At 49.6% G+C, this 24064-nt stretch overlaps 1 protein-coding gene across 1 annotated transcript; it reads right to left on the minus strand.

The window, feature by feature from the left end:
• Positions 1-2249: 2249 nt before the first annotated feature.
• CDS2 (CDP-diacylglycerol synthase 2) lies at positions 2250-23965 on the minus strand. Its single transcript, XM_082072432.1, has 13 exons — positions 23364-23965; positions 13111-13253; positions 12204-12300; positions 11753-11850; positions 11061-11200; positions 10639-10697; positions 9944-10026; positions 9530-9617; positions 9150-9218; positions 8438-8590; positions 7727-7846; positions 7052-7155; positions 2250-6381 (listed from the first exon to the last, which is right to left on the minus strand). The coding sequence occupies exons 1-13, from the start codon at positions 23610-23612 to the stop codon at positions 6252-6254; spliced, it is 1533 nt and encodes a 510-aa protein (XP_081928558.1). The 5' UTR covers positions 23613-23965; the 3' UTR covers positions 2250-6251.
• Between the last annotated feature and the right edge of the window lie 99 nt (positions 23966-24064).

Raw genomic sequence — 24064 nt, forward strand, 5'->3', positions numbered from 1 at the left:
ACGACACCTTCCCCTCCTCCAGAAAGGAAATAGAAAACGTTTGAGCCCCAAATCACGTCATTTATACCCTCTAGCACCCCAAACCAGCCCTTCTGAAGCTGAATCGAATGCCCCAGGGGAACTTAAAAAGGACAAATCTCAGCCCGTAAAGTTTGTTTCGTTTTTACATCCCTTTGCTCTCAGGATCTGCAAACTGGCTGAAGGGAAGAAGCCAGAGAGTCGTGGTCAATGGGCAGAGTCCAGTTGAGGCCTGTATCCAGTGCAGAGCCTCAGGGGGCAGTGCTGGGGCCGGGATTGTTCAATATTTTCATCAATGATTTGGACGAGGGAATAGAGTGACTGTCAGCAAGTTTGCTGGTGACACCAAGCTGGAGGAGTGGTGACACTGGAAGCTGTGCTGCCATCAGAGACCTGGACAGGATGGAGAGCTGGGCGGGAAAAATGTAATGAAATAGAACAAGGGCAAGTGTAGAGTCTTGAATCTGGGCAGGAACAACCCCAGGGTCCAGTGTAAGCTGGGGAATGACCTATTAGAAAGCAGCGTAGGGGAAAGGGACCTGGGGGTCCTGGGGACAGCAGGGTGACCATGAGCCAGCACTGGGCCCTTGTGGCCAGGAAGCCAATGGGACCTGGGGTGGGTTAGAAGGGGGTGGTCAGTGGGTCAGAGAGGTTCTCCTGCCCCTCTGCTCTGCCCTGGGGAGACCACACCTGGAATCTTGTGTCCAGTTGTGGCCCCTCAGTTCCAGCAGGACAGGGAACTGCTGCAGAGAGTCCAGCGCAGGGCAACAAAGATGCTGAAGGGAGTGGAGCATCTCCCGGGTGAGGAAAGGCTGAGGGAGCTGGGGCTCTGGAGCTGGACAAGAGGAGACTGAGGGGGGACTCATTCATGTTGACAGATATCTAAAGGGGGAGTGTCAGGAGGATGGAGCCAGGCTCTTCTCGGTGACAACCAGTGACAGGACAAGGGGCAATGGGTGCAAACTGGAACACAGGAGGTTCCACTTCAATATGAGAAGCAACTTGTTCCCGGTGAGGGTGGCAGAGCCTGGCCCAGGCTGCCCAGGGGGTTGTGGAGTCTCCTTCTGTGCAGACATTCCAACCCGCCTGGACACCTTCCTGTGTAACCTCAGCTGGGTGTTCCTGCTCCATGGGGGGATTGCACTGGATGAGCTTTCCAGGGCCCTTCAACCCCTGACATTCTGGGATTCTGTGATTCTTCGATCTCACATCCGGTTGGTTGTGTGAGACCTCATGCAGATGTCTTGGTTTGAGTTGAGTGTGGAGCACAGCCGGGGTTTCCCCTGGGAATCTGTAGTTTGTGATGGTTGATTTAATTAAACCAGCACAGGATGGGGAGGAAAATAAAGAGGAAAAGGAGGGATCTTCAGCTGAACAGCGATACAGACTCAGCGGCCGCAGAGCCCGTCAGATGATGTGTGTGACTCACGCCGCTGGCCGGAGATCTCAGAGCTCTTGTTGCAAAAGATACAACACCGAGGGGTTTTTAAAGCTCTCTCGGTAACATCTACTTGCTTGATAGGACGGCTGAATATTGCACAGTGCCGCTCAGCGATTTTCTGCTTAACTGGCCGAGCCCTGCGAGGGCGACGGGAGATTTGGGGCTTTAATTTCGCAAGGTTGCTATAGAGAAAGAGAGGGCATCGTGTTTTGTTGTTGTTGGAGGATGGATTTGTCTGGAGATGCCCACGCGGTGTGACAGGAAGCAAAGCGAGGGCTGGTTGGGCTGAGCTGATAAGTCAAAACCAGTCAAAATATCACGAGAGCTAAAAATAGGACGTTTTGCTGGGTAAACAGAAGGATTCTGCTCTCCTAACCCTACGCAAGTCAAGAGAAACGGCTCAAATGAAGGAATAATTTATCCCAAGTGGGATTCCAGCAGTTTTTCAGGTTTCCAGTGAAATCTTTAGGGCAAAACGAGGTGATTCTGTGTGATTCTGTGATTTGCAGGGTGTGGCGGTGCCAACACTTGATCGAGATGGGCTGATATGATCCCATCACAGCTTCCACGACAACCCACCCTGGAAACGCAGCCGGTTTTGTTCCTCGTGCAGGTCACGGATGGTCCCATCTTTGCCACAACCAGGAATATCCCTGAGGAAGGACAGTGACAGGGCAAGGAACGGGGGAATCTAAGTTTAAAATAGACCGATCTGCATTACAGAGCACGGAAAGGAGCTTTTCAGCACTTCCCCCGCTCGCCGGCAGCGCTGAATAAAATTCCACTACCATAATGGAATTTATATTTATTTAACAGTAACATATAGTATATAAATAGGGTAAATACTTTAAAATATACAATATATCACATTCAGACATTCGGTCAAAGAAAGGCAACTCTACATGTGTAGCTAAACCATGAATCAAAAGAACAATGCACAGAGAAAGAAGCGGGTGGTAGAAACACACGGGGGCTGGAGAACGGGAGCACGCCAAGATTACAGTGGGACAAACGCATCTCCGGGGTCGTTACAGAGGCAGGAACCGCGGGAGCTTTCACCCGCTGCTTTTTGTGACAAACGCCCGTCCCAGGAGGGGCTGGATGGACCAGATGGGTGTTTTCCATAAAGCTTTGCCCTCCTCATCTCGTCCAAAGCCGGTCGGAGGAGGTGGGGAAGGGGCAGATGCTCCCCCGTGCTCGGGGAACTCGCTGAGCACATCGCAAGCAGGAGACAGGACTTGGAATATCAGATATTCCCAACCTGGTGCCAAGCGTTAGCTGATGATTTCCAGCTTCAGGAGATGCACGGGTACCAGAAACCCCAAGGCAACGGCTGCCCCTTGGGATCAGTGTCAGCGGACTCGAGCCCATCACCCTGCAGAATATCTACATGATACACGCACAAGGTATGGTACCCTATGCAGAAACTAGGTTTGGATGTTTTGCAGGCTGCGCGTCCCATCTGCAAATGAATTCGGGCTACAACCAGACTTGGAGAAACCAATTCGCATTGGAGCGTTGCTGAGTGCTCATCCGCACAGCCCTGACCCCGCCATGCGGCTCCAACCACGACCAAACCAGCGCCCGGCCCGTATCGCTCATCACCCACCAGCAAATCAACGTCGTGAACATTCAGAGTCTCTCACGCCACGCAAAAGCAGCTTTCTAGCCACGTGCCGTCCCTTTGCTTGTTACATACGCTCAGGTAAATAACACTCTTGCTCGGCACAAGCAGGAGGAGTTTTGTTGCTTGTGGAGCCCATCATGAACAGAATCTCTTGTGCAATGCTGAGCTTGAGCCCTACAGCTGGAAAAACTCCCTGTGAACATCCCTGTGTCCCCCACTGAGATGTCCTGGGGGCATCTGGCTTATCCAGAAGCTGCAAAAACTCCCTGTGAACATCCCTGTGTCCCTCACCGAGATGTCCCGGAGTCATCTGGCTTATCCAGAAGCTGCAAAAACTCCCTGTGAGCATCCCTGTGTCCCTCACCGAGATGTCCCGGAGTCATCTGGCTTATCCAGCAGCTGGAAAAACTCCCCATGAGCATCCCCACATCCCTCACCGAAATATCCCTGGGGTGTCTGGCCCCTCCAGCAGCACCGGCTACATCAACCGAAATTCTGGTGAGAGCTGCAGCATCACCAAGGTCCTGCAAGGCTTAATGCAACGAAAAGAGGCGCAGTGTGTTTTGCTTCACATCCCTTGGCATCACATTTAGGGACAGCCGGAGCTGGTAACGCCAGCTTTTCATCTCCTCTTAACTTTCTAAGTCTAACTTGAAATATCTCCAGCAAACCGAAGCCGCTCCTAGGCTGGGCCAATGGGGACAACCCAACGGAGGACACGCCACGGTGCTCACCTGCATTTCTCAGCAAATTCAGCTGTGCCGCTCGCAAATCATCTTCACAAGCCTCATCTCCTCCCCTCCCTCCTCCCGTGTCTCAAACGCAGCTCCCAGTCACTTCACCAAACTCCAGTGCGGGACGTTAAATCCTTTCCACGGAGCTTTACCCTTCAGGATCAAAACAGGCTTGGAAATCCCTCCTTTAACAGGGAAGGAAGCAAGAATAAAGCTGCGGGGAAAGCCACCCACAGGCATTATTGCTGCTGCTTCTCTCCCAGCCCCAAGAAGCCGCTAAATGCAGCTGCTTTGCCCTCCAGTGTCCACATCCAGCACTGCACTCCGCCAAAAGGCCCAAACGCTACTCGAAAAGCAGGCAGAAAAAGCTTCGAGTTTGAGTTTTGCCCCGCTAATTACAACTAAAGAGGTACAAAAGGTATAAAGCAAGAGGAGCGGGATGCTAAAGACCCATATGGAAAATTTCTTAATATAAAGAGCAGGACACTTGTGCCATATTTATCAATGCTGTAGCCTCTCCTGATGACCGATTCATGATATTATTTTACTTCCGAACCTACCAGGGATTTTGGCAGATGTTGGCAACGGGCAGGGAGGATCCAGCAAAGCAGCAGCTTGTCCGACGCCCGGGACAAACAGCTTTCCAGACGCTGCCACATCCAGGCCGGTGCTGCGCAGAGGTGCCCTCGCTCTGCCCAGCTCAACTCAGCCAAACCGTCGTGAAACGCCGCCCGAATATTCTCCTTGTGAGCAGCAAGACGGCAGCATCTTAATTCTCCCCTTCCGTTTTCAAATTAGGGGCTTGGGCCGATATCCTCTGCATCGATAGAAAAGAAATCCCTGCCTAAGTCAAGCTGGAAAAGTCTCAACAACTAGTCCAGGAAAGACTCTACGTCCATCCACGGATCACAAAGCGGCTCCTTCACCGCTGTCCTGAAACACCAACCTTCCCAGCACCACAATGGAAATATTTGTGGGAATGGCCCCTTCTCCTCCGCAATCTGTGCTTTCCATCAAATACCTGTATTGGCAGCGCAACGGGCACAAACTTCACCCCAAGGTTCCTGTTTAGGGGGACGAAGCGGAGCTTACGACACAAAGAGTCCTAGAAGAGAGGTCGGTATCTATTAATGTATTTACACGCGCGCTCTCTTGCTCACTCGGGGTAAATGAAAGCAGTGGCAGAATCAGAATGCCGAGTATGAGCTACAAAATGCTTCCAGGTGGTTTATTTTCCGGCGATGCTCAGCTTGCCTGCAGCGTTTACACGTCTCCATACAGGGGTGTCTCTGTATAAGGTTTATGGCAGCAACTGCTTGAAAACACCACGTACTTGTGTATTATCTCTCCCTGTCACTCGTTCCCCAGGTTAAAACAAGGTAAAGTTTCTCTCTCCCATACACAAGCTACGGAAAGAAGTAAAATCGGAGTCATCGTGTGTTTGGGAACATTGAAGAAGGTGGAAACTGGGGGATATTTTCACTATCTGATCACCAAGAGAAAAGTTTTGCAATCTTGAGGGCTTTCATTTTTAAATAACCAAAAAAGCGTGACAAAAGAAAGGAAAAGCAGCTATTAAGTACAAACTACTTATGAGAAGATTGAGTAAGCGAAGCAGGACAGAAACCTGCAGGTAAATGAACCGGGACTGAAATGCGACGCAGACCATGATCAACTCAGCAGCACGACATCTAGAACTCAAGTAACAAACAGGTGATAGACGTGATCCCTGAAAGAAAAACAAAATACCCGGCGGGCGCTGGAGCCCCAACCAGCAAACTTCACAAAAACAATTAAATAAACCAACAAAACAAGTTGGAAACCGCTCTCTCCATTAAAATACCCCAGTGCAGCATTTCCAACCATCGAGAAATGAAAACGCATGGGTCAACGTTTCTTAAAGGTTATTGAGGGGGTAAAAAAGAACTAAGTTATTTAAAGGGTTGTTCTTACTTGGCAGGAATTACTCGATGAAATGTCAATGTTCTCGAAAACCTATTTATGTGATGCAGTTTTTGAACCTCCCACATTCCCACAGGTAACGACCGGTTTTTGACTCCTTGTCCTCAGTCTGTTTCTAGTTTAATTGGTTACAAAAATCTTATTTGCCAAAAAATCAGCTGTAAGTTCAAGGCCGTAAGCTCTGCCCAAGCTAAGAACAGAGCACGAGGACAGTCGTACCCTCCCGCTTCACCCAACGCTCCTTCCGAGCCTTAATTCCTACTGTTCTTTTCAGCTACAAACCCAAGATTTCGCTCATTTGAACCAACGCTATATAAATATATTTCAAAAAAAAAAAATAAATCCACAAATGCAAACATTTACCAAGAAAGGAAGAAAAGTTACAGTGAAATGAGGCCTTGTTATTGTCTTCAGGATTTTCCTCGAGGGGGTTTGTCCGTTTGCAGTCCCGTTGCCATCGCCCGGCTGTCTACGCGTCCTCCGGGTTCCCCAACACCCCCTTGTCGACCAGATGCGCTTTTAGCGTGTTGAAGATGTGGATCTGCTGGTCCGGCCGCAAGGTTAAGAACTGCTGGATCAGTTTGCTCGGGTTCGGGCCCCTGGAACGCAAAAACATGGCGAGCGGTGAGTCACATCATTAAGTCGCAACGGCTTGGGAACCCATGTGCAATTTAATCAAAATAATAGGCTTAAAGTAATAATTATGTCGCCCGTTTCTTCACCGGTTCTACCCAGGGAGCTGAACTCCATGTGAGACGTGGGAATGGATCCAAAAGGCATGGGATGCTGAGCTTTAAACATAAAAACCCACCCCCAACCAAATCTGTTTCAAGAGGTTTGTGCGTTTTCCCTTAGGAGCAGATGCTCCCCCGCAAAAATCAAAGCAGCCACAGAAAGGCAGTTCCTCGACTCCTTCTGTACATCTTTTATGTGCTTATGGTTTTTCTTCTATGCTTGGCTACAGAATACTTGTTAATACTATAAAATGAGAGTTTTCTGCTTGTTCGGCTCTGGAATCCCTGCTCGAGATTGACAGGGATGCAGGAGGGACACCGAGGAGCTTCTGAGGGGAATAACAGACCCTGGGAAATGGGGGTTGTGTTTCCAGCTCTGCACGACCCTGCTGAGCGACGCTTCCCTTCCTCAAACCTCCATTTCACCTCTTTATCTTGTATTTTCCAGGTTAATGGACCAGGGCTAACAACTATCTCACATTACAAGCCTGCACATCACTTGGCCCCCAAGCTTCACTGCAAAGCAAGAAATTACCTGATAAAACTTGCGATGTAGACGTTAACGAAGGTGGCCATCAGGTACTGGCAGTCGAAGCGGTCCATGATCCCTCCGTGCCCTGGGATCGTGTTGGCAAAGTCCTGCGCAAAGCAGAAGGGATTGGATTTTGCAGCCTGAAATGCCCGTGACCTGTTCTTGCTTTATGCCCAACGTCCATACCCTTGCTCTACATCTTCCCAGGAGGCAAAAGTCAAGTCTAAGAAGACACGTTGTTTAATCTCTCCCTGGTTTTCAGCGTTTCTCCTTGATGGTGACTACCAGGGCCTGAGGGACATCAAGGCTTAACTCAGATCTATCACCCAAAGGCTGATGTTTATCTCCTGCAACCCCGTCTTGCCTTTCAAGGCATCTTAACCAAACTGTTTATACATAAAACCAGCCTGCAAAACATCAAGGGAAGCCTCAGATTGCAAAATTTCCTGACTCGAGTCTTTCTCCATCTACCTCAAGGTCTGTGCCAAAGCGCAGTTTAGAATATCCCAGAATATCTCTGCATTCAGTGAAAAAAACTGGATGCTGCCCCAGGATTTGATCTGTGACCAAACAAACCTTTCCCAGAGCTCCCAGCCCTGGAGCACAGGAACTGCTTGGAGTAGTTGCAAACATTTAGTCTGTCTTGTTTAAAATGGCAATGACCTTCAGCATCCTCACCTTGATTTTGAAGGCCCTCTTGAACCCGCTGGCGAAGAAGCCTCCGAAGGGCCCGATGAGGGAGGCGAAGGTGGAGAGCGCGATGCTGTGGATTTGGAAGGGGTACATCCGCACCGTCTTCTGCAGGAGGAAAAACGGCTCAGAGACGGATTTTCAAAGAGAACAGCGCATTCCACCCGTCTTTCTGTGCTCTCCAGACTTTAGATGAGTTGGTTTTCAAGTGGGTTAATGTCTCACCAAACCTGGGACAGTTCTTTTGAGTCTTCAACCAACGCGGAGCTAAATTCCCCCTTTTTATGGATGTACCACCAATCCCTTGTTGTGTTCCTTTGAAGGCCATACAAATAAAGCCCTGATCTCTTTGCTTGGTGTTCCTATCCTGCCCAGGGAGGTTGTGGAGTCTCCTTCTGTGCAGACATTCCAACCCGCCTGGACACCTTCCTGTGTAACCTCATCTGGGTGTTCCTGCTCCATGGGGGGATTGCACTGGATGAGCTTTCCAGGTCCCTTCAACCCCTGACATTGTGTGATTCTGTGGAAGTGACAGAGTCACCATCCCTGGAGGTGTTTAAAAGACATTTAGATGAGGTTCTTAGGGACATGGTTTAGTGCTAGAGTTAGAATAGGTTATAGTTGGACTTGATGATCCTGAGGGTCTCTTCCAACTGAAATGATTCTATAAATGAGCTCCAATAAAGAGGAAAGTCCTACCCAGCCCAGCACGGACTGCAGCACGGCGGGGATGTTGTACTCCTGCAGCTGGAACAGCTCGGACGGCTCACAGTCCACCGTGAAGCTGTTGGTGTCGTTGTTGAACTCCACGGGGCAGGTGAAGCACCGGTACCCGGACATCACGTAGGAAAGCTGCCAGGAGAGACAGATGTGCGAGACAAAACGGGATTAATATTTCCCCGAGCGACGTGGCGGAGCCGTTGTGAAGGGAAAAGGCCACTCAAGGAGACGCGGCTTCATTAAGAAGATTAATCTCCCGAGAAGCACTAATTGGCTAAAGGCAGAGTAAGCATTTTCGTTTGGTAAGTGCGTATGTTCGGCAAGCAGTGATCAGAGCCGCGTACGAGACGATGGAAACAACCAGACACAGATCATCGTAAAAATGGATAAGAATATTCCAAGAGCGAATTCCCCGCACAGCCCGTGAAATGATGCCCAGTGTTCATCCAACAGCAGCAGGAGAAAGTTTCAAGGGTAATTATTGCAATGAACACATCGCAGGGCCTAACAGGGAGTAAAAACTTTGCCTATCTGCAGGGGCAGCACAACAAAGCCCAACCAGTTCAAATCCTGGTCGGTGAGGAAAACGTGAAGTCTCTGACAAGTGACAAAGCATTTTCTAGACAAAATTCTGTCATCCTACAAAGGGAAAAGACCAAAGAAATAAGCACTATGATTGCTACTTACTTACCAGCAATCCAAACAGCACGGTGGCAAAAAATCCTCCGATAAAACCCTCCCAGGTCTTCTTTGGGGAGAGCTGCCAAAGAGAGAAGAGATTACAAACCATCCATCTCCGCAGGGCTGTGCAGCCTTTCTTTGCTCGGGAATTGCCGAGGCAAATAGAAATTGGTGCAAACACCCAATAAATAAGTGTTTGGTTGGAACGTGACACGAACATCTCGATCTGAAACGATTCATTTCACTTCACAGCCTTGAACGCTGGGATGTGCGTGGGGTTGAATTTGGAGCCTTGCTCCAGACCCACAAAAAGCCACAGAACCGGAGGTGAGGGAACACAGAGCCCAAAGGAGCCAAAATGTGGGGTTTGTCCACCAAAGCGTTACGAACCTTGATGAGCGGAGTGCGGCCGAAGAAGAACCCGAACATGTAGGCCATGATGTCATTGCAGATCACACAGGAAATCGGGACGATGAACCTGGATGGGAGAAGAGTCAAAGCATTGAAAGTGCCAAGATCAGACAACCCCAAGACTTAAATAAACGAGCAGTTGCTTCATAAGATGCTTAGTGGGGCCACCACATCAACATCCCACCCTCTACTGTGATACAAGGAGCACAGAACAAGTCCTAAGTTGCTGAGCTATCACTCGATATTTTGCTTTTCTATTCTGAACAGGCTGGTCCCTCCAAGGAAGCACCTTTTCCTCGACCATTTGTTTTTTTATAACGTAACAGTTTTAACTCAAAATATGGTCATTCGAGGCTGCAGAAATCAAGCGACTCGCAACATGGGCCAACTCACCAAATCATCCCTTCGAAGAGGTTGTGAATGATGAGGTGCGACTGGGTGACGACAATGAGCAACGTGACGTGGGTCCAGCCGAACTGGAAGAGAAGACAACGCCGAGGTGCCACCCGCACACGGCGTGGCAGAAATCTGATGTGTTAACCACCCCTTGGACACCAAACGGCTCACGCATCTTCACCGCAATGAACACTGAGAGTCACCAGGAGCAAGAACAGTCACCCGTAGTGATTTCTGGGCATATTGTTCAGCTCAAGCGCTTCACTGCGGAGAATTCTGCTGGGCCCAATGCTCTTTAGCTCCCTCATCCCATACATCTCAGCCTTCTGACTATATAAGAAGACTGCTAGATACCCAAGCTGTATCCCAAGCTGAATATACAGGAAAGCAAAACTAGCTGCGTCGATGGTTAAACACAAGCAATGTTTGGGAAAAGGACAAGAGTCAATTAGCTTTGGGCAGTGCTCTCAGCTTGCAGGATGTTTCTTAAAAGCAACCGCAAGCGCAGAGAGAAGAAAACACGTTTGTAGGGGAACTCGGTCAGAGCCGCCTTCCTAAAAACACAGTTTGCTCAGAGTAACTTTCCTTCAGGCAGCATTACAACACACAATTAGCACAGGAGCATCTATGGACACGGAATTCTCCATGCAACACCTTTACACAGCCTGTGGTACTCATGCGGTTGTCCTTACCATGTAGAACTGGAGGCGATAGTGTTTCTTCACCAGGCTCAAGACGAACATGCAGAAACCTGATGAGAAATGGAAGAAAAAGTAAACGGTGGGAACGTATCTTCAACAGTAAGAAGGACTTTTTTACCATGACATTGCACAGCTCCTTAGGATTTGACCTGAGTAAAGCAGCAACGTGGGGTGGACTTTGGAAGCCACAAAATACCATTGGAAAGATGAACAATCAACATATAAATTACAGAGTTTATTCCACAGAGATTTGCCACCTTGACTCTAACACACAACCACGTTACAGCATCAGCGAAGAGCAGAAATAATTTGCTACGGATACAGCATTGGACACAATACTGAGGGCAAGAGTAGTTCAAGGAGATTTCTTTCCTCCAACCCCAACAAGAACCAACAGAAAATGTGGTCTCTACCTGTTAAGTACAGGGCGAAAGAAATGAAGCGGTGGTATTTGCTGAGAATTCGCAGGGGCTCCTCTCTCTGAACCAACGTGAAGAAATAATCCGTCACGGTCTCACCATAGAAAAAGTAGTTTACGCAGAGCAGGAAGTACCTGGGAGGATGGAGATGCCGTTAGCAGGAACCCTGACCGGCTGCTGGACAAACACACAACGTGACTGATCCCAAAGAGCTTTCTTCAAGTGACAGCCAGAGCTTTATGACCCTGGTTTAGCAACGTCACCTTCATTCCAACAAGTGGCTGCATCACTCAGCTCCACCTGGAGACCCCACCACCCAGCTCCTGTTCTGCCCTTCTGATGCACAGGGACTTTCTGCCTTTAGGTGACTCTCCTCAATGAGCTTGGGCATCCTAAAAACACCCGCTCTGTGCGTTCTGAAAGCGCTGCTCCTGCCCTTTCCCCAGCCCTGGGTCCCAACATCCAACCCTGTTCCACAACCACCTAAAAACTCACACCCCGCCCACGCAACCACGTTGTTTGGTGACACCCGGCGATCAGGGGATTCCAAACTCTGCGGTTCATTAACAACAGGAAAAACTTGATCAATATGGGCTCTTTCAAGATATTCATCTATCGGGATCAGGGTGTCTGGTTTGGAGATGCAGCATTACAAGCCTGGGGAGGGGAGCAGCCCCCAAACTCACCAGCTGAGTGTCCTGAACCAGGGCAGGTCGTATGAGTGGTACACGTTGTAGCCGATCGTGATAATCTCGTGGAAACATTTGATCTGGACACACATCACCTGCACAAAAAGACACCCGGAAGCTGCAATACCTGCTGGTTAAACATCTCGTTCCTCAAGGAGATAAAAACCATGCACGGGCAGAGCAAAAGTCTGGCAGGAGTCTCCTAATCCAACATGGGATGCTCACCACGTTGTTCTTCCCTCCCCTTTCCTCTGCAGGAGGTTTCTAACAACCCCTTTCATTAGTTTTGATTGCAGCGCAACACTGACCGCCAAGGCAGGTGGTCACAGATTCCTTCCAGGTTTCCCCCATGGAGAGAGAAATCCAGAAAGCTGAATAAGAACCTCTGAAAAATGCAACACTCCCCAGTATCGCTGTGAACGTCAGGGGGTCTCCCCGGAGCACTTACAATCGTCATTAAGACCATGGGTCCCAAGTAGATGATGATGAAGAAGAAGGTGATCATTGCCAGCGTGAGGATGCCTCTGACCCACCAGTTCTTCCATCTAGGCCACAGAGAAGGAAAGATGTTAGAGAAAGTCAACACAAAGCTCTTTGCACATCACAGGAGATCTGGAAACCCCAAGTTTCCTTCTGGTGCTGCAGAGAGATCTTGATACACTGGCAAAGGCCTTGTTGGCTATGGATCAGCTCAGTTTTCCTTGCCATGAGCCTCACCGAACGCAGAAAGCATCTCCAAGGGCGCCGAAACGAGACAGGAGAGCGTCTGCTACAGCTTTCCCACACCTCGGACACGCTGCAGGGTAAATTCAAATAAAATGGGGACCATGGCCGTTCTCTGCACCCCTTTTCTAGAGGAGACACAGGCATATTATACCCGCGCTCGTCACCAGCAGATCCTGCCGTGAGCCTCTCCCGTCCTCGCAGCACGTCCAGCAGAGACTTTTGTGATAGGAATAAGATGCTTCCCCCCAGGCAGCCTGCAGAGAACACCCCCCGTTGGCTCCGAAACCCTGTCCTTGCCAGCCTGCTTTGCTCAAGCGTCCCTGCAGAAGCAGGTCGCGCCAATGCTTAAATCCCACCGCAGCTGCAGCCTTCGCGCTGTCAAAGCAAAACGCAACCGTCTTGTGTCCCGCCCGCCCCCTCCCACGCACAGCGGCCCCAGCGCTGCTCTCCTGCCACCGTCACCGTGTCACTGTGTCACCGTCACCTTCCTGTGGCCTCGGGCCACCTTCCTGCTCGCACAGCAGGGAATGAGAGCAAAGCACTTCAAGAGCTGCTTATTGAGCCTCCAGCCGGGGCCGGGGAAGCCCCGGGAAGGTGCGTGGGAGGGGAGGATGCTCAGCGTGTCCCACCTTGAGGACAGGTTGGAAAGCGCTCGGTTCAGGACCTCGGGGGTGTCATCCGACGTCGGCACCGGGGCCGAGCCTCCAAATTCCGATTTGCTTTCGCTGTCTGACGCTGTCTCTCCATCCAGCTTGTTCTCAGACTCTGACTCCTGCAAGTTAAAGAGAGATAAAGAGCTTTACTAGACACAGTGCTGGCACTTTTTGAAGAAACTCAGACCTATTACTGCTTCTGCAGAAATGAAAGAGGAGAAAATATTCTGGGTATTAGTGGGGTTATACCCATGAGAAACAATATCAAGTGTTTTTAGGGGACATACACAACAGGGTTTCCTCTCCATCCATCTCGCAGCTACAGAAAAGGATTTAGACACCTCGCGGTTGATTAATAAGTATCTCCAAGTGCTTCAGGGACACGGGCTCGTTAGCAGGAATTTTTCCGTCGTCTCCCGTTCCCCAGGCAGATCTCCAAGTATGAAACATCACCCGAGTTAGGCAGAAATAACAACCTCCGAGTAGACAAGCTCAAGGCTTCCAGACGGATTTTTCGAGCGCTGACTTTCCAGGCGGGCACTATAAATAACGCCGAGCGCATCCTCAAATAGCTGGAGAGGAAGAGCGCGGCTTATCGCTCCGGCCCAACCGGCCTCTGCGGCCAAGCGAAGAAACCTGAGGTACCGGCTGGAAATCCACGTGTTTTCCCCGATCCTTGTTGCGCTCCGGCGCTCGGCTCCGAGCACAGCCCTGGATTTAGGGGGTGAATCAACCCAGGTGGGTTACTGAAGGCTCCGCAACGCGGCAGTGACGGAAAAAGGACCATAAAGCCCCGTGCCCTGTCCCCAGCAGCGCTTTTCCTCCCAAACCCGAATTCCCACGTTTTGCCGCTCATTCCAGCAGCAGCTTCATCCTGCTCCGTGGAGCAAGGAAGGAAAAGGTGATTCCGCGGGGATCGCTCATCCTCGGACCATGCGCTGCTTTAAAACCCCGGAAAAGACGGCGAATTGGCAGGAAAAGCACAATGAAACAGCTCCACTGGGTCTGGAGAGCCGGCAAAGATCTATTTTCGCTGTCCTGTAAGATCTACTTGTCCCTTGGGCTTCGGAGATTTAGTGCCGTGTAGCTGGGAACACATAAAAGATCGAATCCATAAGGCAGCTGCAAATGGCAGAAGGGAAAAAGATTGGAAATTATACAATTCCCTGAAGACTGTGAGTTTGGCATCCTAGAGCAGGGCCCTGTTCTTGAGGAGCTTTTGGGAAATCAGTGCCCCCTATTTAGTTCCAGTCCGCGTTTCCCATTGCAAGGCCTTCTCCAAGATCCCCCTGTGATCAATCAGAATAACAGAGAAAAACTCCAGCCCGACCCAACTCCATTTCTCCTCCTGGTCTTCCCGATTACATTTAGGAAATTGGAGCTTTGCTTCTGTTGTTGCGCATTTCTAAAAATGGGAAATGAAGTGCTTATGGACTTAGGGCAACCACCATCATCTGTACGGGCTAAAACCAAAAGCCTTCAGCAGAACTTCTACTGTAATCCCATCATCTCATGCGAGTCCCAGGCTCGTGATAAAAGGACTAAGCACTGAAATGAGGGAGCGGATCCAAGCCTGCAACCCTGTATTTTATTCCCCAAAGTACACGAGGCTCAGTGCAAAACGGGCAAAATTATATCTGAAATTATTATCTGAAATTTCACAAAGTTCTCAGAGGCCCAAAGAAAGGGAAAGATCACGAAGGATGGACACAACTGCACCCAAGAGACGGAAAAAATGGATGTTGCAACCCAGCTAATGCAGAGCACAAAGCCGGGAATCGAAAGGTTTGTCAAGATAAAGGGATGTTGTCAGGGTTCAGTATTAAATGTAGGACTCATTGCCACCACGTGCCTTGCTTACTCAATTTAAGCCTGATGGGAAGTGGAAAAACACCCATTTTCCCTGATGGAATAAACGGCCAGTCCAAGTGAGACCAAACGTACATTTTAATATATTTGTTTATTTAAAACAAATGAGCAGGGTCAGGACTCAGCTCGTCTCCCTGCTTGGATCCCTCCCCAAAACAGGGTTTGAGATTCTATAGGACGTTGTGCCAGATACAGGCTCCGGAGCGGACTCGGTAACTGACACTATTTTTATACCTTTTATGCAAATTGCACCCATCAGCCCACAAATCACCAGTTTAAGCAGCTGAGCGGGATGCTAAAGAACTTGTTTAAGCCTGAGCGTGATGCAGCTTGGGCTGGGCTACTTAATCCAGCGGTGGCTTTGCCTCCGTACCGACCTGCCCAAGCCGGACATGTCCCCGTCCCCGACGGATAATCACCAAATAACGATGTATTCCACAAAGCAGCTTGCAGCAGCGAGCAACGGGCGCAAAGTAGCACTGACGTGATGCTCGCCGAGGCTGTCACGGTGCACATTTAAGCTCTACGAATCGGTGATGCTGCGAAGAGCTCGTGGTTTGGGCCGGCTTAAGGCTCAGACTGCAAACGCCACGTCCCGCGGTGCCGGTGTGTCCTGGTTTTGTTAAAAAACAAGTTTCTCTTGTAGTGAATTTGCCTGTCAGCTAAAGCTTCATATCAGCTGCATTTTCCTGGAGAACCAGATACATGTTTTGGTAACATAGCAATGGAATGCGAAGTTATTGATAAGCATGGATGGACATCTGGCGAGAGGGGCAACGAGAAACAGGTGACCAAGAAACTGACCAAGTGTGTATAACATTCCATTCATGTGATATTTTATATAAAAGTGGGAGATCACGAGGATCTTGTCCCTTTTCCTTATGGCCGACATTAGGAGAGGACCTTGTGAGTCGTCCCTGTGAACTGAGGCCTAGAGAGAGACTGAATCCAGCTCCAGTTGGCTGCAGAGTCCAGTCCAGGACTTCGGGTGCCGGCTCTGCAGTTGCTGAGACTTTCAAGATTGGTTTTGTATATTTTGTATTATTTTCTCTATTCTTATTAGTAGCATTAGTAAAACAGCTTCTCTCTGTCCTTCTTTCCCTCCCAATCTCCTGTTCTTAGTGGGAAGCGGGGAGAGGGAGGGGTAAAAGGGGGAGAGGGGGTTAACAATACATCTGCCAGGGTTTTATTGTCACCCCGCAATCTAAACCCTCGACACGGTGCAACGCCGGTTCAGGGAAGCTGGGTCTAAGAGGTGGCGTCCTGCCATTAATCCACATTTCCAACGCCTCTTGTGCCCTGTTCGCTCCCATTTCTGCCCTTGAAACAAAACCCTGGAGAGACCCAGACTTGCAGAGTCTCAACCCAAAACCTGTGAGCGGTCTCCCCTCCCGGCCACCGGACCACACTTTACCCTTCCATGGACCTTTTCTCTGCCTTTTTTGGTTGGTTTTTTTTTTAGATTCTTCCTAAAACTGAAGCAAAGCGCCCACGTGAAATCTGTGCGTGATGTGGAGCCGGGAAACAATTCCAACCCATTAGCAAGAGCAAAGCAAACATCCGCTCCGGTCACCTTGGAGCCCGGCTTTATCTTCTCGTTTATTTTACAGGGTAAGCATCAAATCTATTAAAACACAATCAGATGCGGTAGCTTTTATTGGCTTTTGTTACCAATGCGGAGTTATTAAATTGAAAGGCTCTTTTTTGTGCAAATCTGCCATTCCAGCACTGTAGGCAAACCCAGCACTTCTTCAATTTATCATCTCGATATTGAAGGCTCTTTAATCAAGGGAATAAGTAACGCGGGAATAAAATCAAAACAGCAACGTGCATTTTATCCTCATTCATTCCTTTCTACACAGGTCACGATGAGAAAAAAACCCAGATTGGGATGTTTGTGTCCACAAACGAACCAGAGCAAATGGAGATAAAACAGCCAGAACCTACTTATTTGTTATATTTGTGAAATCAGTAAATCTACGCAACGTTGTGGAGAAATATTTTATCATCCTAAAGGAAGATATATGGAGAAATGAGTTGTCTTAGCTCGTTCGAAACAACTTAACTCCTGCAAACATGAGGTAAGAAATCTGTGCTCACATCTCACGTTATTTTCTCGCAGCGGAAGCTGTTTTGTTTTAATTTTACCCGGTATCCATGACATGATCTCAGTTGTCATAGAAACAAGTCGCTTATCTCCCTGCCAAAAATGTTCTGCCCGATACAGAGATACGGTTACACATTCGATGCTGGTAGATTAAATTAGTTGAAGAAATCCCGTTATTTGTGCAGCTTTCGCGCAGCGAGGCGGTTTAATTGAGGCTCCCCAACGGATTTGAACAAAAAGCAGTGACGGAAAATGCTCAAGAGAAGAACAGAGTGGCTTTTGCAAGCAAGAAAACTGGCAGCGAGAACAGCGACCAAGGGTAAACGCTCCACAATTCTCACCCCTGAGCGCATTTGCAGGATCAAGGCCAATATAATGAGTCTATTATAGGATATTCTCTTTTAGAGGTTTATGAGCTTGGAAGGGTGAAAAAAGAGCATTTTGGAGACCTTTAACACAAGAAGTGATCTAGTTGGCATCTAGTTGGTCACTGCTTGTTTGTTGTCTCAACCAATTCACCAAAAGGTTATGTATACACAGGAATCCCTTTCCCATCCTAAAAAAACCCCATATTGTAGTTGAAAGCATGCACGGTAATTAGGCCACGCTTAAAAATGGAGAGTGTTAGCAGATAACATCACAAAAAACATAAATGTTTGCGCAGTGGCTGAAAGAATTAAGAAAACTCCCAGTCTGGGGTCTGTTTATTCCAGGAAATCGAGGAGGTAAATGGCTCCAAGTCCTTTTTAGAAGCTGTTGTATACAAAAGAGTAAAAATAGGTTGGTGGTGCTGGCGTGTGCCCAGAGTTTCCTGCGGCTAAGGAAGGAACCTGCGTCCCCCTCTGAAACTGCAGAGATGGGCTGGACTTAGAAGGCGTTTAGACGAGGTTTAGGGACGTTGGGTGAGGTTATGGTTGGACTCGATGATCCTGAGGGTCTCTTCCAACCAAAATGACTCTATGACTCTATGACATGGGATCAGGGCCCGGAATCCAAATCTGAATACAGAATACAGGTCAGAATCCAGAATCCGAATCCAAATATAGAATACCAATCAGAATCCAGAATCCGAATCAGAATCCAGAATAAAAAATACAAATCCGAATCGTGATCGGAATCCAGATCAGAATGAGAATCCAGAATCAGAATCCAGAATCTTAATCATAATCCACAATTCTAATCAGAAACCAGAATCCTAATCAGAAACCAGAATAAAAATCCAAATCCTAATCAGAATCCAGATCAGAATCAGAATCCTGAATCTGAATCATAATCCAGAATCTGAATCAGAATCCAGAATAAAAATCCAAATCCTAATCAGAATCTGTATCCTAATCAGAATCCGAATACGAATCCAGAATCAGAATCCGAATCCAGAAGCCGACTCCAGAATCCAACTCCCAAGCCAAATCCTAATCCAGAATACAAATCAGAATCCAGAATCTGAATCCGAATACTAATCCGAATCCAGACTCTGAATCAGAATCCAGAATGCAAATTCAAAAACAAATCTAAATCAGAATCCTGAATCCGGATCAGAATCCGGATCAGAATCCAGAACCCCAATCAGAATCCAGAATCCAAAATGCAAATCAGATTTTCCTTTGTGCCAAGGCCATTGGCTTCTGACCCTCAGTTCTTCTGGATTTACACATATTTTTCCCAAAACCTAATCAGGAAAAACTTGGACCAGGATGTTTAGATGTAAGGCTGATGAACCCCAATCAGTATTTTTCTCAAGTCACAGCTACCCTGTTTCCCCCAAAATAAGAAAGGGTCTTCTATTAATTTTTGCTCCAAAAGATGCCTTTTTTTTTTACATGTACAGCTGCCTGGACACTATTTAAATTGACTTTTTTAATGAATTGGAGCTTATCGCAACTCAGCACCGAACATCCCTCTGTTCACAAGAACCACCCCAAGCTTCAGAAGGGCGAGCAGATACACCGTTTGAGGACAAAACAGCCTGTTTGAGCGACGAGGAAGAGCCCTGACCTCAACCTGCAATACAAGGGGGACAAAACCAGCAGGAATATCCATCGGGAGCAGCGGATGAGCCGCGTTCTCCCTCCATGATCTTATTGTACACGGTAACGAGGTGCGGTCGGGAGCCAACGAGGGAGCTCAGGAAGAAGCACCAGCCCCACCAAGATGCACAGGGACAATTTGGAAACCAACTGAATGCTAACGGTGGCTTTTCTGATACTGCCAAGAGAGGCAGAAGAGGGGAACGCAGCCAGAGTGGCCAAAAATAAATCATCGAGTCATTAAGTAAGGATTGGGAAGAGTTCTGAGCTATCCAGAGTAACACAAGAGCAATGTGTATTTAGGGGGTTCAACCTGAGCATTGGGAGCCTCCGTGCTTGCTCTGCCGGGCACAAGTGGGAAGGAAAGAACCTCCTCACAGCTCCAACCCTTGAAATCTTCCCGGGACCAAGCTTCTCCGGCATCGCTATAAATGCACAAAGAAACAGGCAATTCCTGCACATTTTGCAAAAAGGAACAGCGGTCAAGCCCAAGGAAACGCCGAGCAGCCTGCGGCGCTCTCACCAGGCCTTCAATTTGCTTGTAATGAGCTCCATTAGAAGCACAATCAGTCCAGTTTCTCATCGCCACAATTAACAGGAACAGAGAATAACACGCTCCTGTTGGTAGGAAGACGTAAAGCCGAGCGTCAAACAGCAAGGAGCCTGAAATGCGCTCTCACATTGGAGCCAAGATTGCAACCGTCCGTCAAGAATAAATGAGGCTCAAGCTTCAGCAGAAGCCAAGCAGACTGATGCTTGGTATCAAGCCTAAAATAACATTAAGAGCTATTAAAAAATAAGGTTTTGGGGTGGGTATGAAAATGGACTTGTATTTCTGCCTCTCTTAATCGCGGCTGAAGATGGAGAGAGGCACCACTGCGGGGGTTTAGTGGCTTCGGTGCTACAAAACCTCATCTCGGCATCACAAACTCCCAACTACGAGCAGCTCGGTTACTTGTCAGCACCAGCGTTCAAACACCTGGCAGGTACTTAGCTCAGCATCTTCGAAGCGCTTTGCATCGCTAGAGAAGTCTCGCAAAATGCCTGGAAGCACAAGAAATCACGAGGCTCGGGGGCCAGTCTCGCACTTTTTGTACCGCAGGATACAGATGTGGCCAGATAAAAAGTCACGTTGCTCGTCCACCGCAAAGCTGGGCTGGAAAAAACAAATGCCTTCATTTGAATCTTTTGTAAATGCAGCAATATTCCACTTTTGCACCCCTCGCGCCTGCTCTTCGAGGCAGAATCAGTGAAGCGACGCTCCTGCAATCACCATCACTTTTTTCCCCATAAAAACGAGCATCCTCAGCTGCTGGGGGAGCAAAAAGGTGAAGGGTGGAAAAATCCATTGCACAGAACCGCTGCCACCTGCTCTTGCAGCTGCCACCTCTCCGGAAAGGGACGGTATTTTCCAGTGACAAAAGGTATTTTCCAGTGCCAGAGGGGTCGGTAAATAAAGGCACAAGTGACACAGCGGTGTGACCCGCAGCCCGGCTAAGCCGGCCTCTAAATAGACCTGCCCTCCAGCCCTTCCATGGGATGTCCAGGACTCCCCCTGGGTTTCAAAGTATTAGCGCAACGTCTTAAAAAAGGACAGAAAAGGAAGAAACCCTCTGTCCCTAATGTGAAGTCACACAAAGTACAAACCACTCTTGAGAAATAGTCTTAAAACGCCAGTAAACCAGCAGAAGCGTTCAGGAGCTCCACGTGCATCGCGAAACAATTGCATTTTGCACTTTTCCTGCTCTCTTTGGAAGCTGGAAGAGAAAATGTGATTTAATGGGATACACACAACACAGGAGAGAAGGGATCGAGCTCTGGTTTTAGATAATTAATGAGTCTACAAAGCAAAGCAACGAGCCTTGAAAGACCAAGGGAGAATGGGATCTGAAAGGTAACAACTAGAACTTGTTTCAATCGTCTGACCTCAGATCTCTGCACACTAACAGCAACAGTTCAGAGCATCCGAGTCGTTTGGGCTAAAAAAAAGGGTACCCAGCACAAAGAACATCAGGGCATCCTTGTTTTTGCACCGCAGAGATCAGAGGGAGTTCACTGATCAGAGCAAACAGACGCTGCCTTGTTCCCTCCGAGACCAAGACTGTGTGTTGCACAACAGCTTGAACACAAATCGATTCGAAACCGTTCTGGCAGGCCGGTCTCAACGAAAGCCGCACGGTTTGAGCTGCAAGCAGGAAAACATCAAAGCTGCAACGCTGAGCAAGGCTTAGAGGACCAGAAAGTGAAACCAGCCCCTTGCTTTCCTTTATCAAAGCAGGAACAAGTACAAAATGCAACTTCCCGCGGTCTAATCTTAAACCCAGCCTTGGTGTTTACATTTCCTTCTCACTCAGTTCTTTTAATTTGCTGAGAGCTCTTTTCAGAAAACACGAGGGTTTCGTAGAGCACCATATGTATTAATAAATGATTTTTCTTGGCAAGGCTGACTGAATGACAAGGCAGAAACAGGACTCTCCCCTCTGGACAGCGGGAAACACGCCGGGTGGGTTCCGACCCCCGATAAACGGGACACACACACATACGAGCAATTTGGCTGCGTTGGCTTTATCCCCATGTTATTCCCAGGCTCTGCCAAGCGTTTCCCGAGCGCTAAAAGCACAAGGGCTCGATCTCAGGGGAGGAAAGAGAAAAGTGCCACGGAAAGCGCGATGCTGTAGGGTTTTGCTAATAACCTCCTCCCAGGCTTGATTTTAACAGTTTCGGGAAATTCTCTGCCTCCTGTAACTGCTTTCTATTGTTAAGAGACGTCTTTATTTCCTTTTCTTTTCTATTGTAATTCATCTGAGCTGCTTTAGGCCGAGCAGCACGACACAAACGTTCCCTCTCTCTACTAAAGGCCACTCGAAGTCATCGACTCCAAGGTAATCCCAGAGTGGTCCTTCAGAAGGCTCGTCCTATCTAAAAAGCAAACTTGCCCGGAGATAAGGAGATCGCACTCAAAATAGCGGCCCTCTGACCTTCTTTAGGAACACAGCACGAGGAGCTCAAGCGAGATTGCAGCTTTGTTTGCCGGGACGTCTTCCAACTCCCACAAAAGTTCTGGATCATAAAAAGTCCCTGAAGATTGGGGTTTTTTTGCTGCTGCTGCAAAATAAATTCCAAGTGAGACAAATGTACGTATCGAGAGGATAACGGCTTTGCCCGAGGCACAACAACAACAACATTGGAGCCATCTTATTGCTGGTCAGTAAATCTGGATGTGTGATTTATAAAAAAGGCAGAAATTTCAGATCTACACCGAGGCGGTTTGGTCAGCACTTTGTGTCCCAGTTCTCCCTCTAATCACATCAGGACAATAAATCTTCCTCAAACCTGACCGTGCAGCTCCCGGCAGGTGCTGAACTGCTATTCAAAGCAGCGCTTAATGTGACATTTAAATTGCAAGGGACGTTTTGGCTGATGATTTCACGCTTCTCTGAACCGCGTACCTCGCGCATTAGCAGACGAAACATCGATATGATGCTGCTAAGGGCAAAGGGATGAGCACGGGGTCGCCCCCAAGACACCACAATAAACACCAACACAGCGCAGAACGGCTTTTCCCTCCCGTTTTCGCTCTCTGTCGCCCTGCAAATATTATTTATAAAGTTTTTCTTCGCTGTTCATTCCTCCTGTTCCTCCCAACGATGACGAGGGTGACGACACGACGCACGGAGCGACTGCTGAGATCAGAGCATCCAACCGGGCTCGGGTTTGGAACAGAAGAGACGTTATAGGAGAATAAGAGTTGGGTTTTCTTTTCGCGGCTCTTCTTTGGAAAAATGGAACCGTTAAACCTCATTAAACCTCCTTAATTGATGGAGACCCCGTGCCCCGCTGCAGGGATGACTTAGGAGGTACCAAAGTCCTGCCTAAGGGAACCTGCGGGGTTTGTAACCCCGGCTTGAGATGCCCCATAAAACCGGTTTACGCCCCGATCTCCGGGGGATCCGGGGCCGGTTGTGCAGCCCCGGACACAAACTCCCCCCGGGGCGGGTTTTGCTCATTCGGCGCCGGTTTTAGGGCTGAGGGAGGAGACGCAAATAAACCAAGCGACGGTTTCGGAGAGCACGGGCAGCCCCGCACGGAGCCCGAGGGTGGTGACGGCGGAGGATCCGCGGGTCCCCCCGCGCTCCGCAGGCCGCAGGCCCCGCACCCCCCCGCCGATCCCCGCGCAGCGGCACCGCCCCGCTCGCCGGCTCCCCCCGCGCCGCCCCGCAGCCCACCTTCTCCTCGGGCTCCCCCGCCCCGCCGGGCTCCCGGCCGAGCCGCTGCCGCAGGTCGCTCATCCCGGCCCCGCGCCCGCGGCCGCTCCGCCGCCGATGCCGCTGACACCCCCACCGGAGCCACCAGGGGGCGGGCGAGGGCAGCGCGCCACCGCCGGCCAATCGGCGGCGCGGGATGGGCGAGGGGGCGGAGTTGGGCCACACTTGGCTCCGCCCAGGTGTACCCGGATGTGCGCCTGCCGGCGCCATGATGGGTGGGTGCAAGTGCGCAGCTGTCGCCGTGGGGAGGGAGGGAGCGCGGCCGCGCCGCTTCGCGATCGGGAAAGGCCCGGGCGCTGGGAGCGTCGTGACGGATTTGTGTTAAAGAGGAGAGTGCCGCTGGGTTTCACTCAGGAAGGGGTTCCTGTGAGGAACCGGCGGTTGAGCTGTCCTGGCGGACAGACCCCGTGCGGCACCGGCGCTGCGGGGCAGGCGGAGGACGGGCTGCAGGGATCCGAGAGCCCCGGTACCGCCATCCCGCTAGGCCCCACCGGCCAGTACCGCCCGGCGCGCGCCTCGGGGAGTGCGTAACTCGCGTGGTGATTGGCTCCCGCCGAACGAGGGGGCGGGATTAGGGGGCGAAGCGGTGTCGGGATTGGCCGGAGTGCGGGGGGATCTGTCACGTGAGCCTGAATTGGCTGTCGCTGAGGGAGGGGAGGGCC

Source organism: Streptopelia decaocto (assembly GCF_964273445.1).
Source record: "Streptopelia decaocto genome assembly, chromosome: 25".
NCBI lineage: Eukaryota > Metazoa > Chordata > Aves > Columbiformes > Columbidae > Streptopelia > Streptopelia decaocto.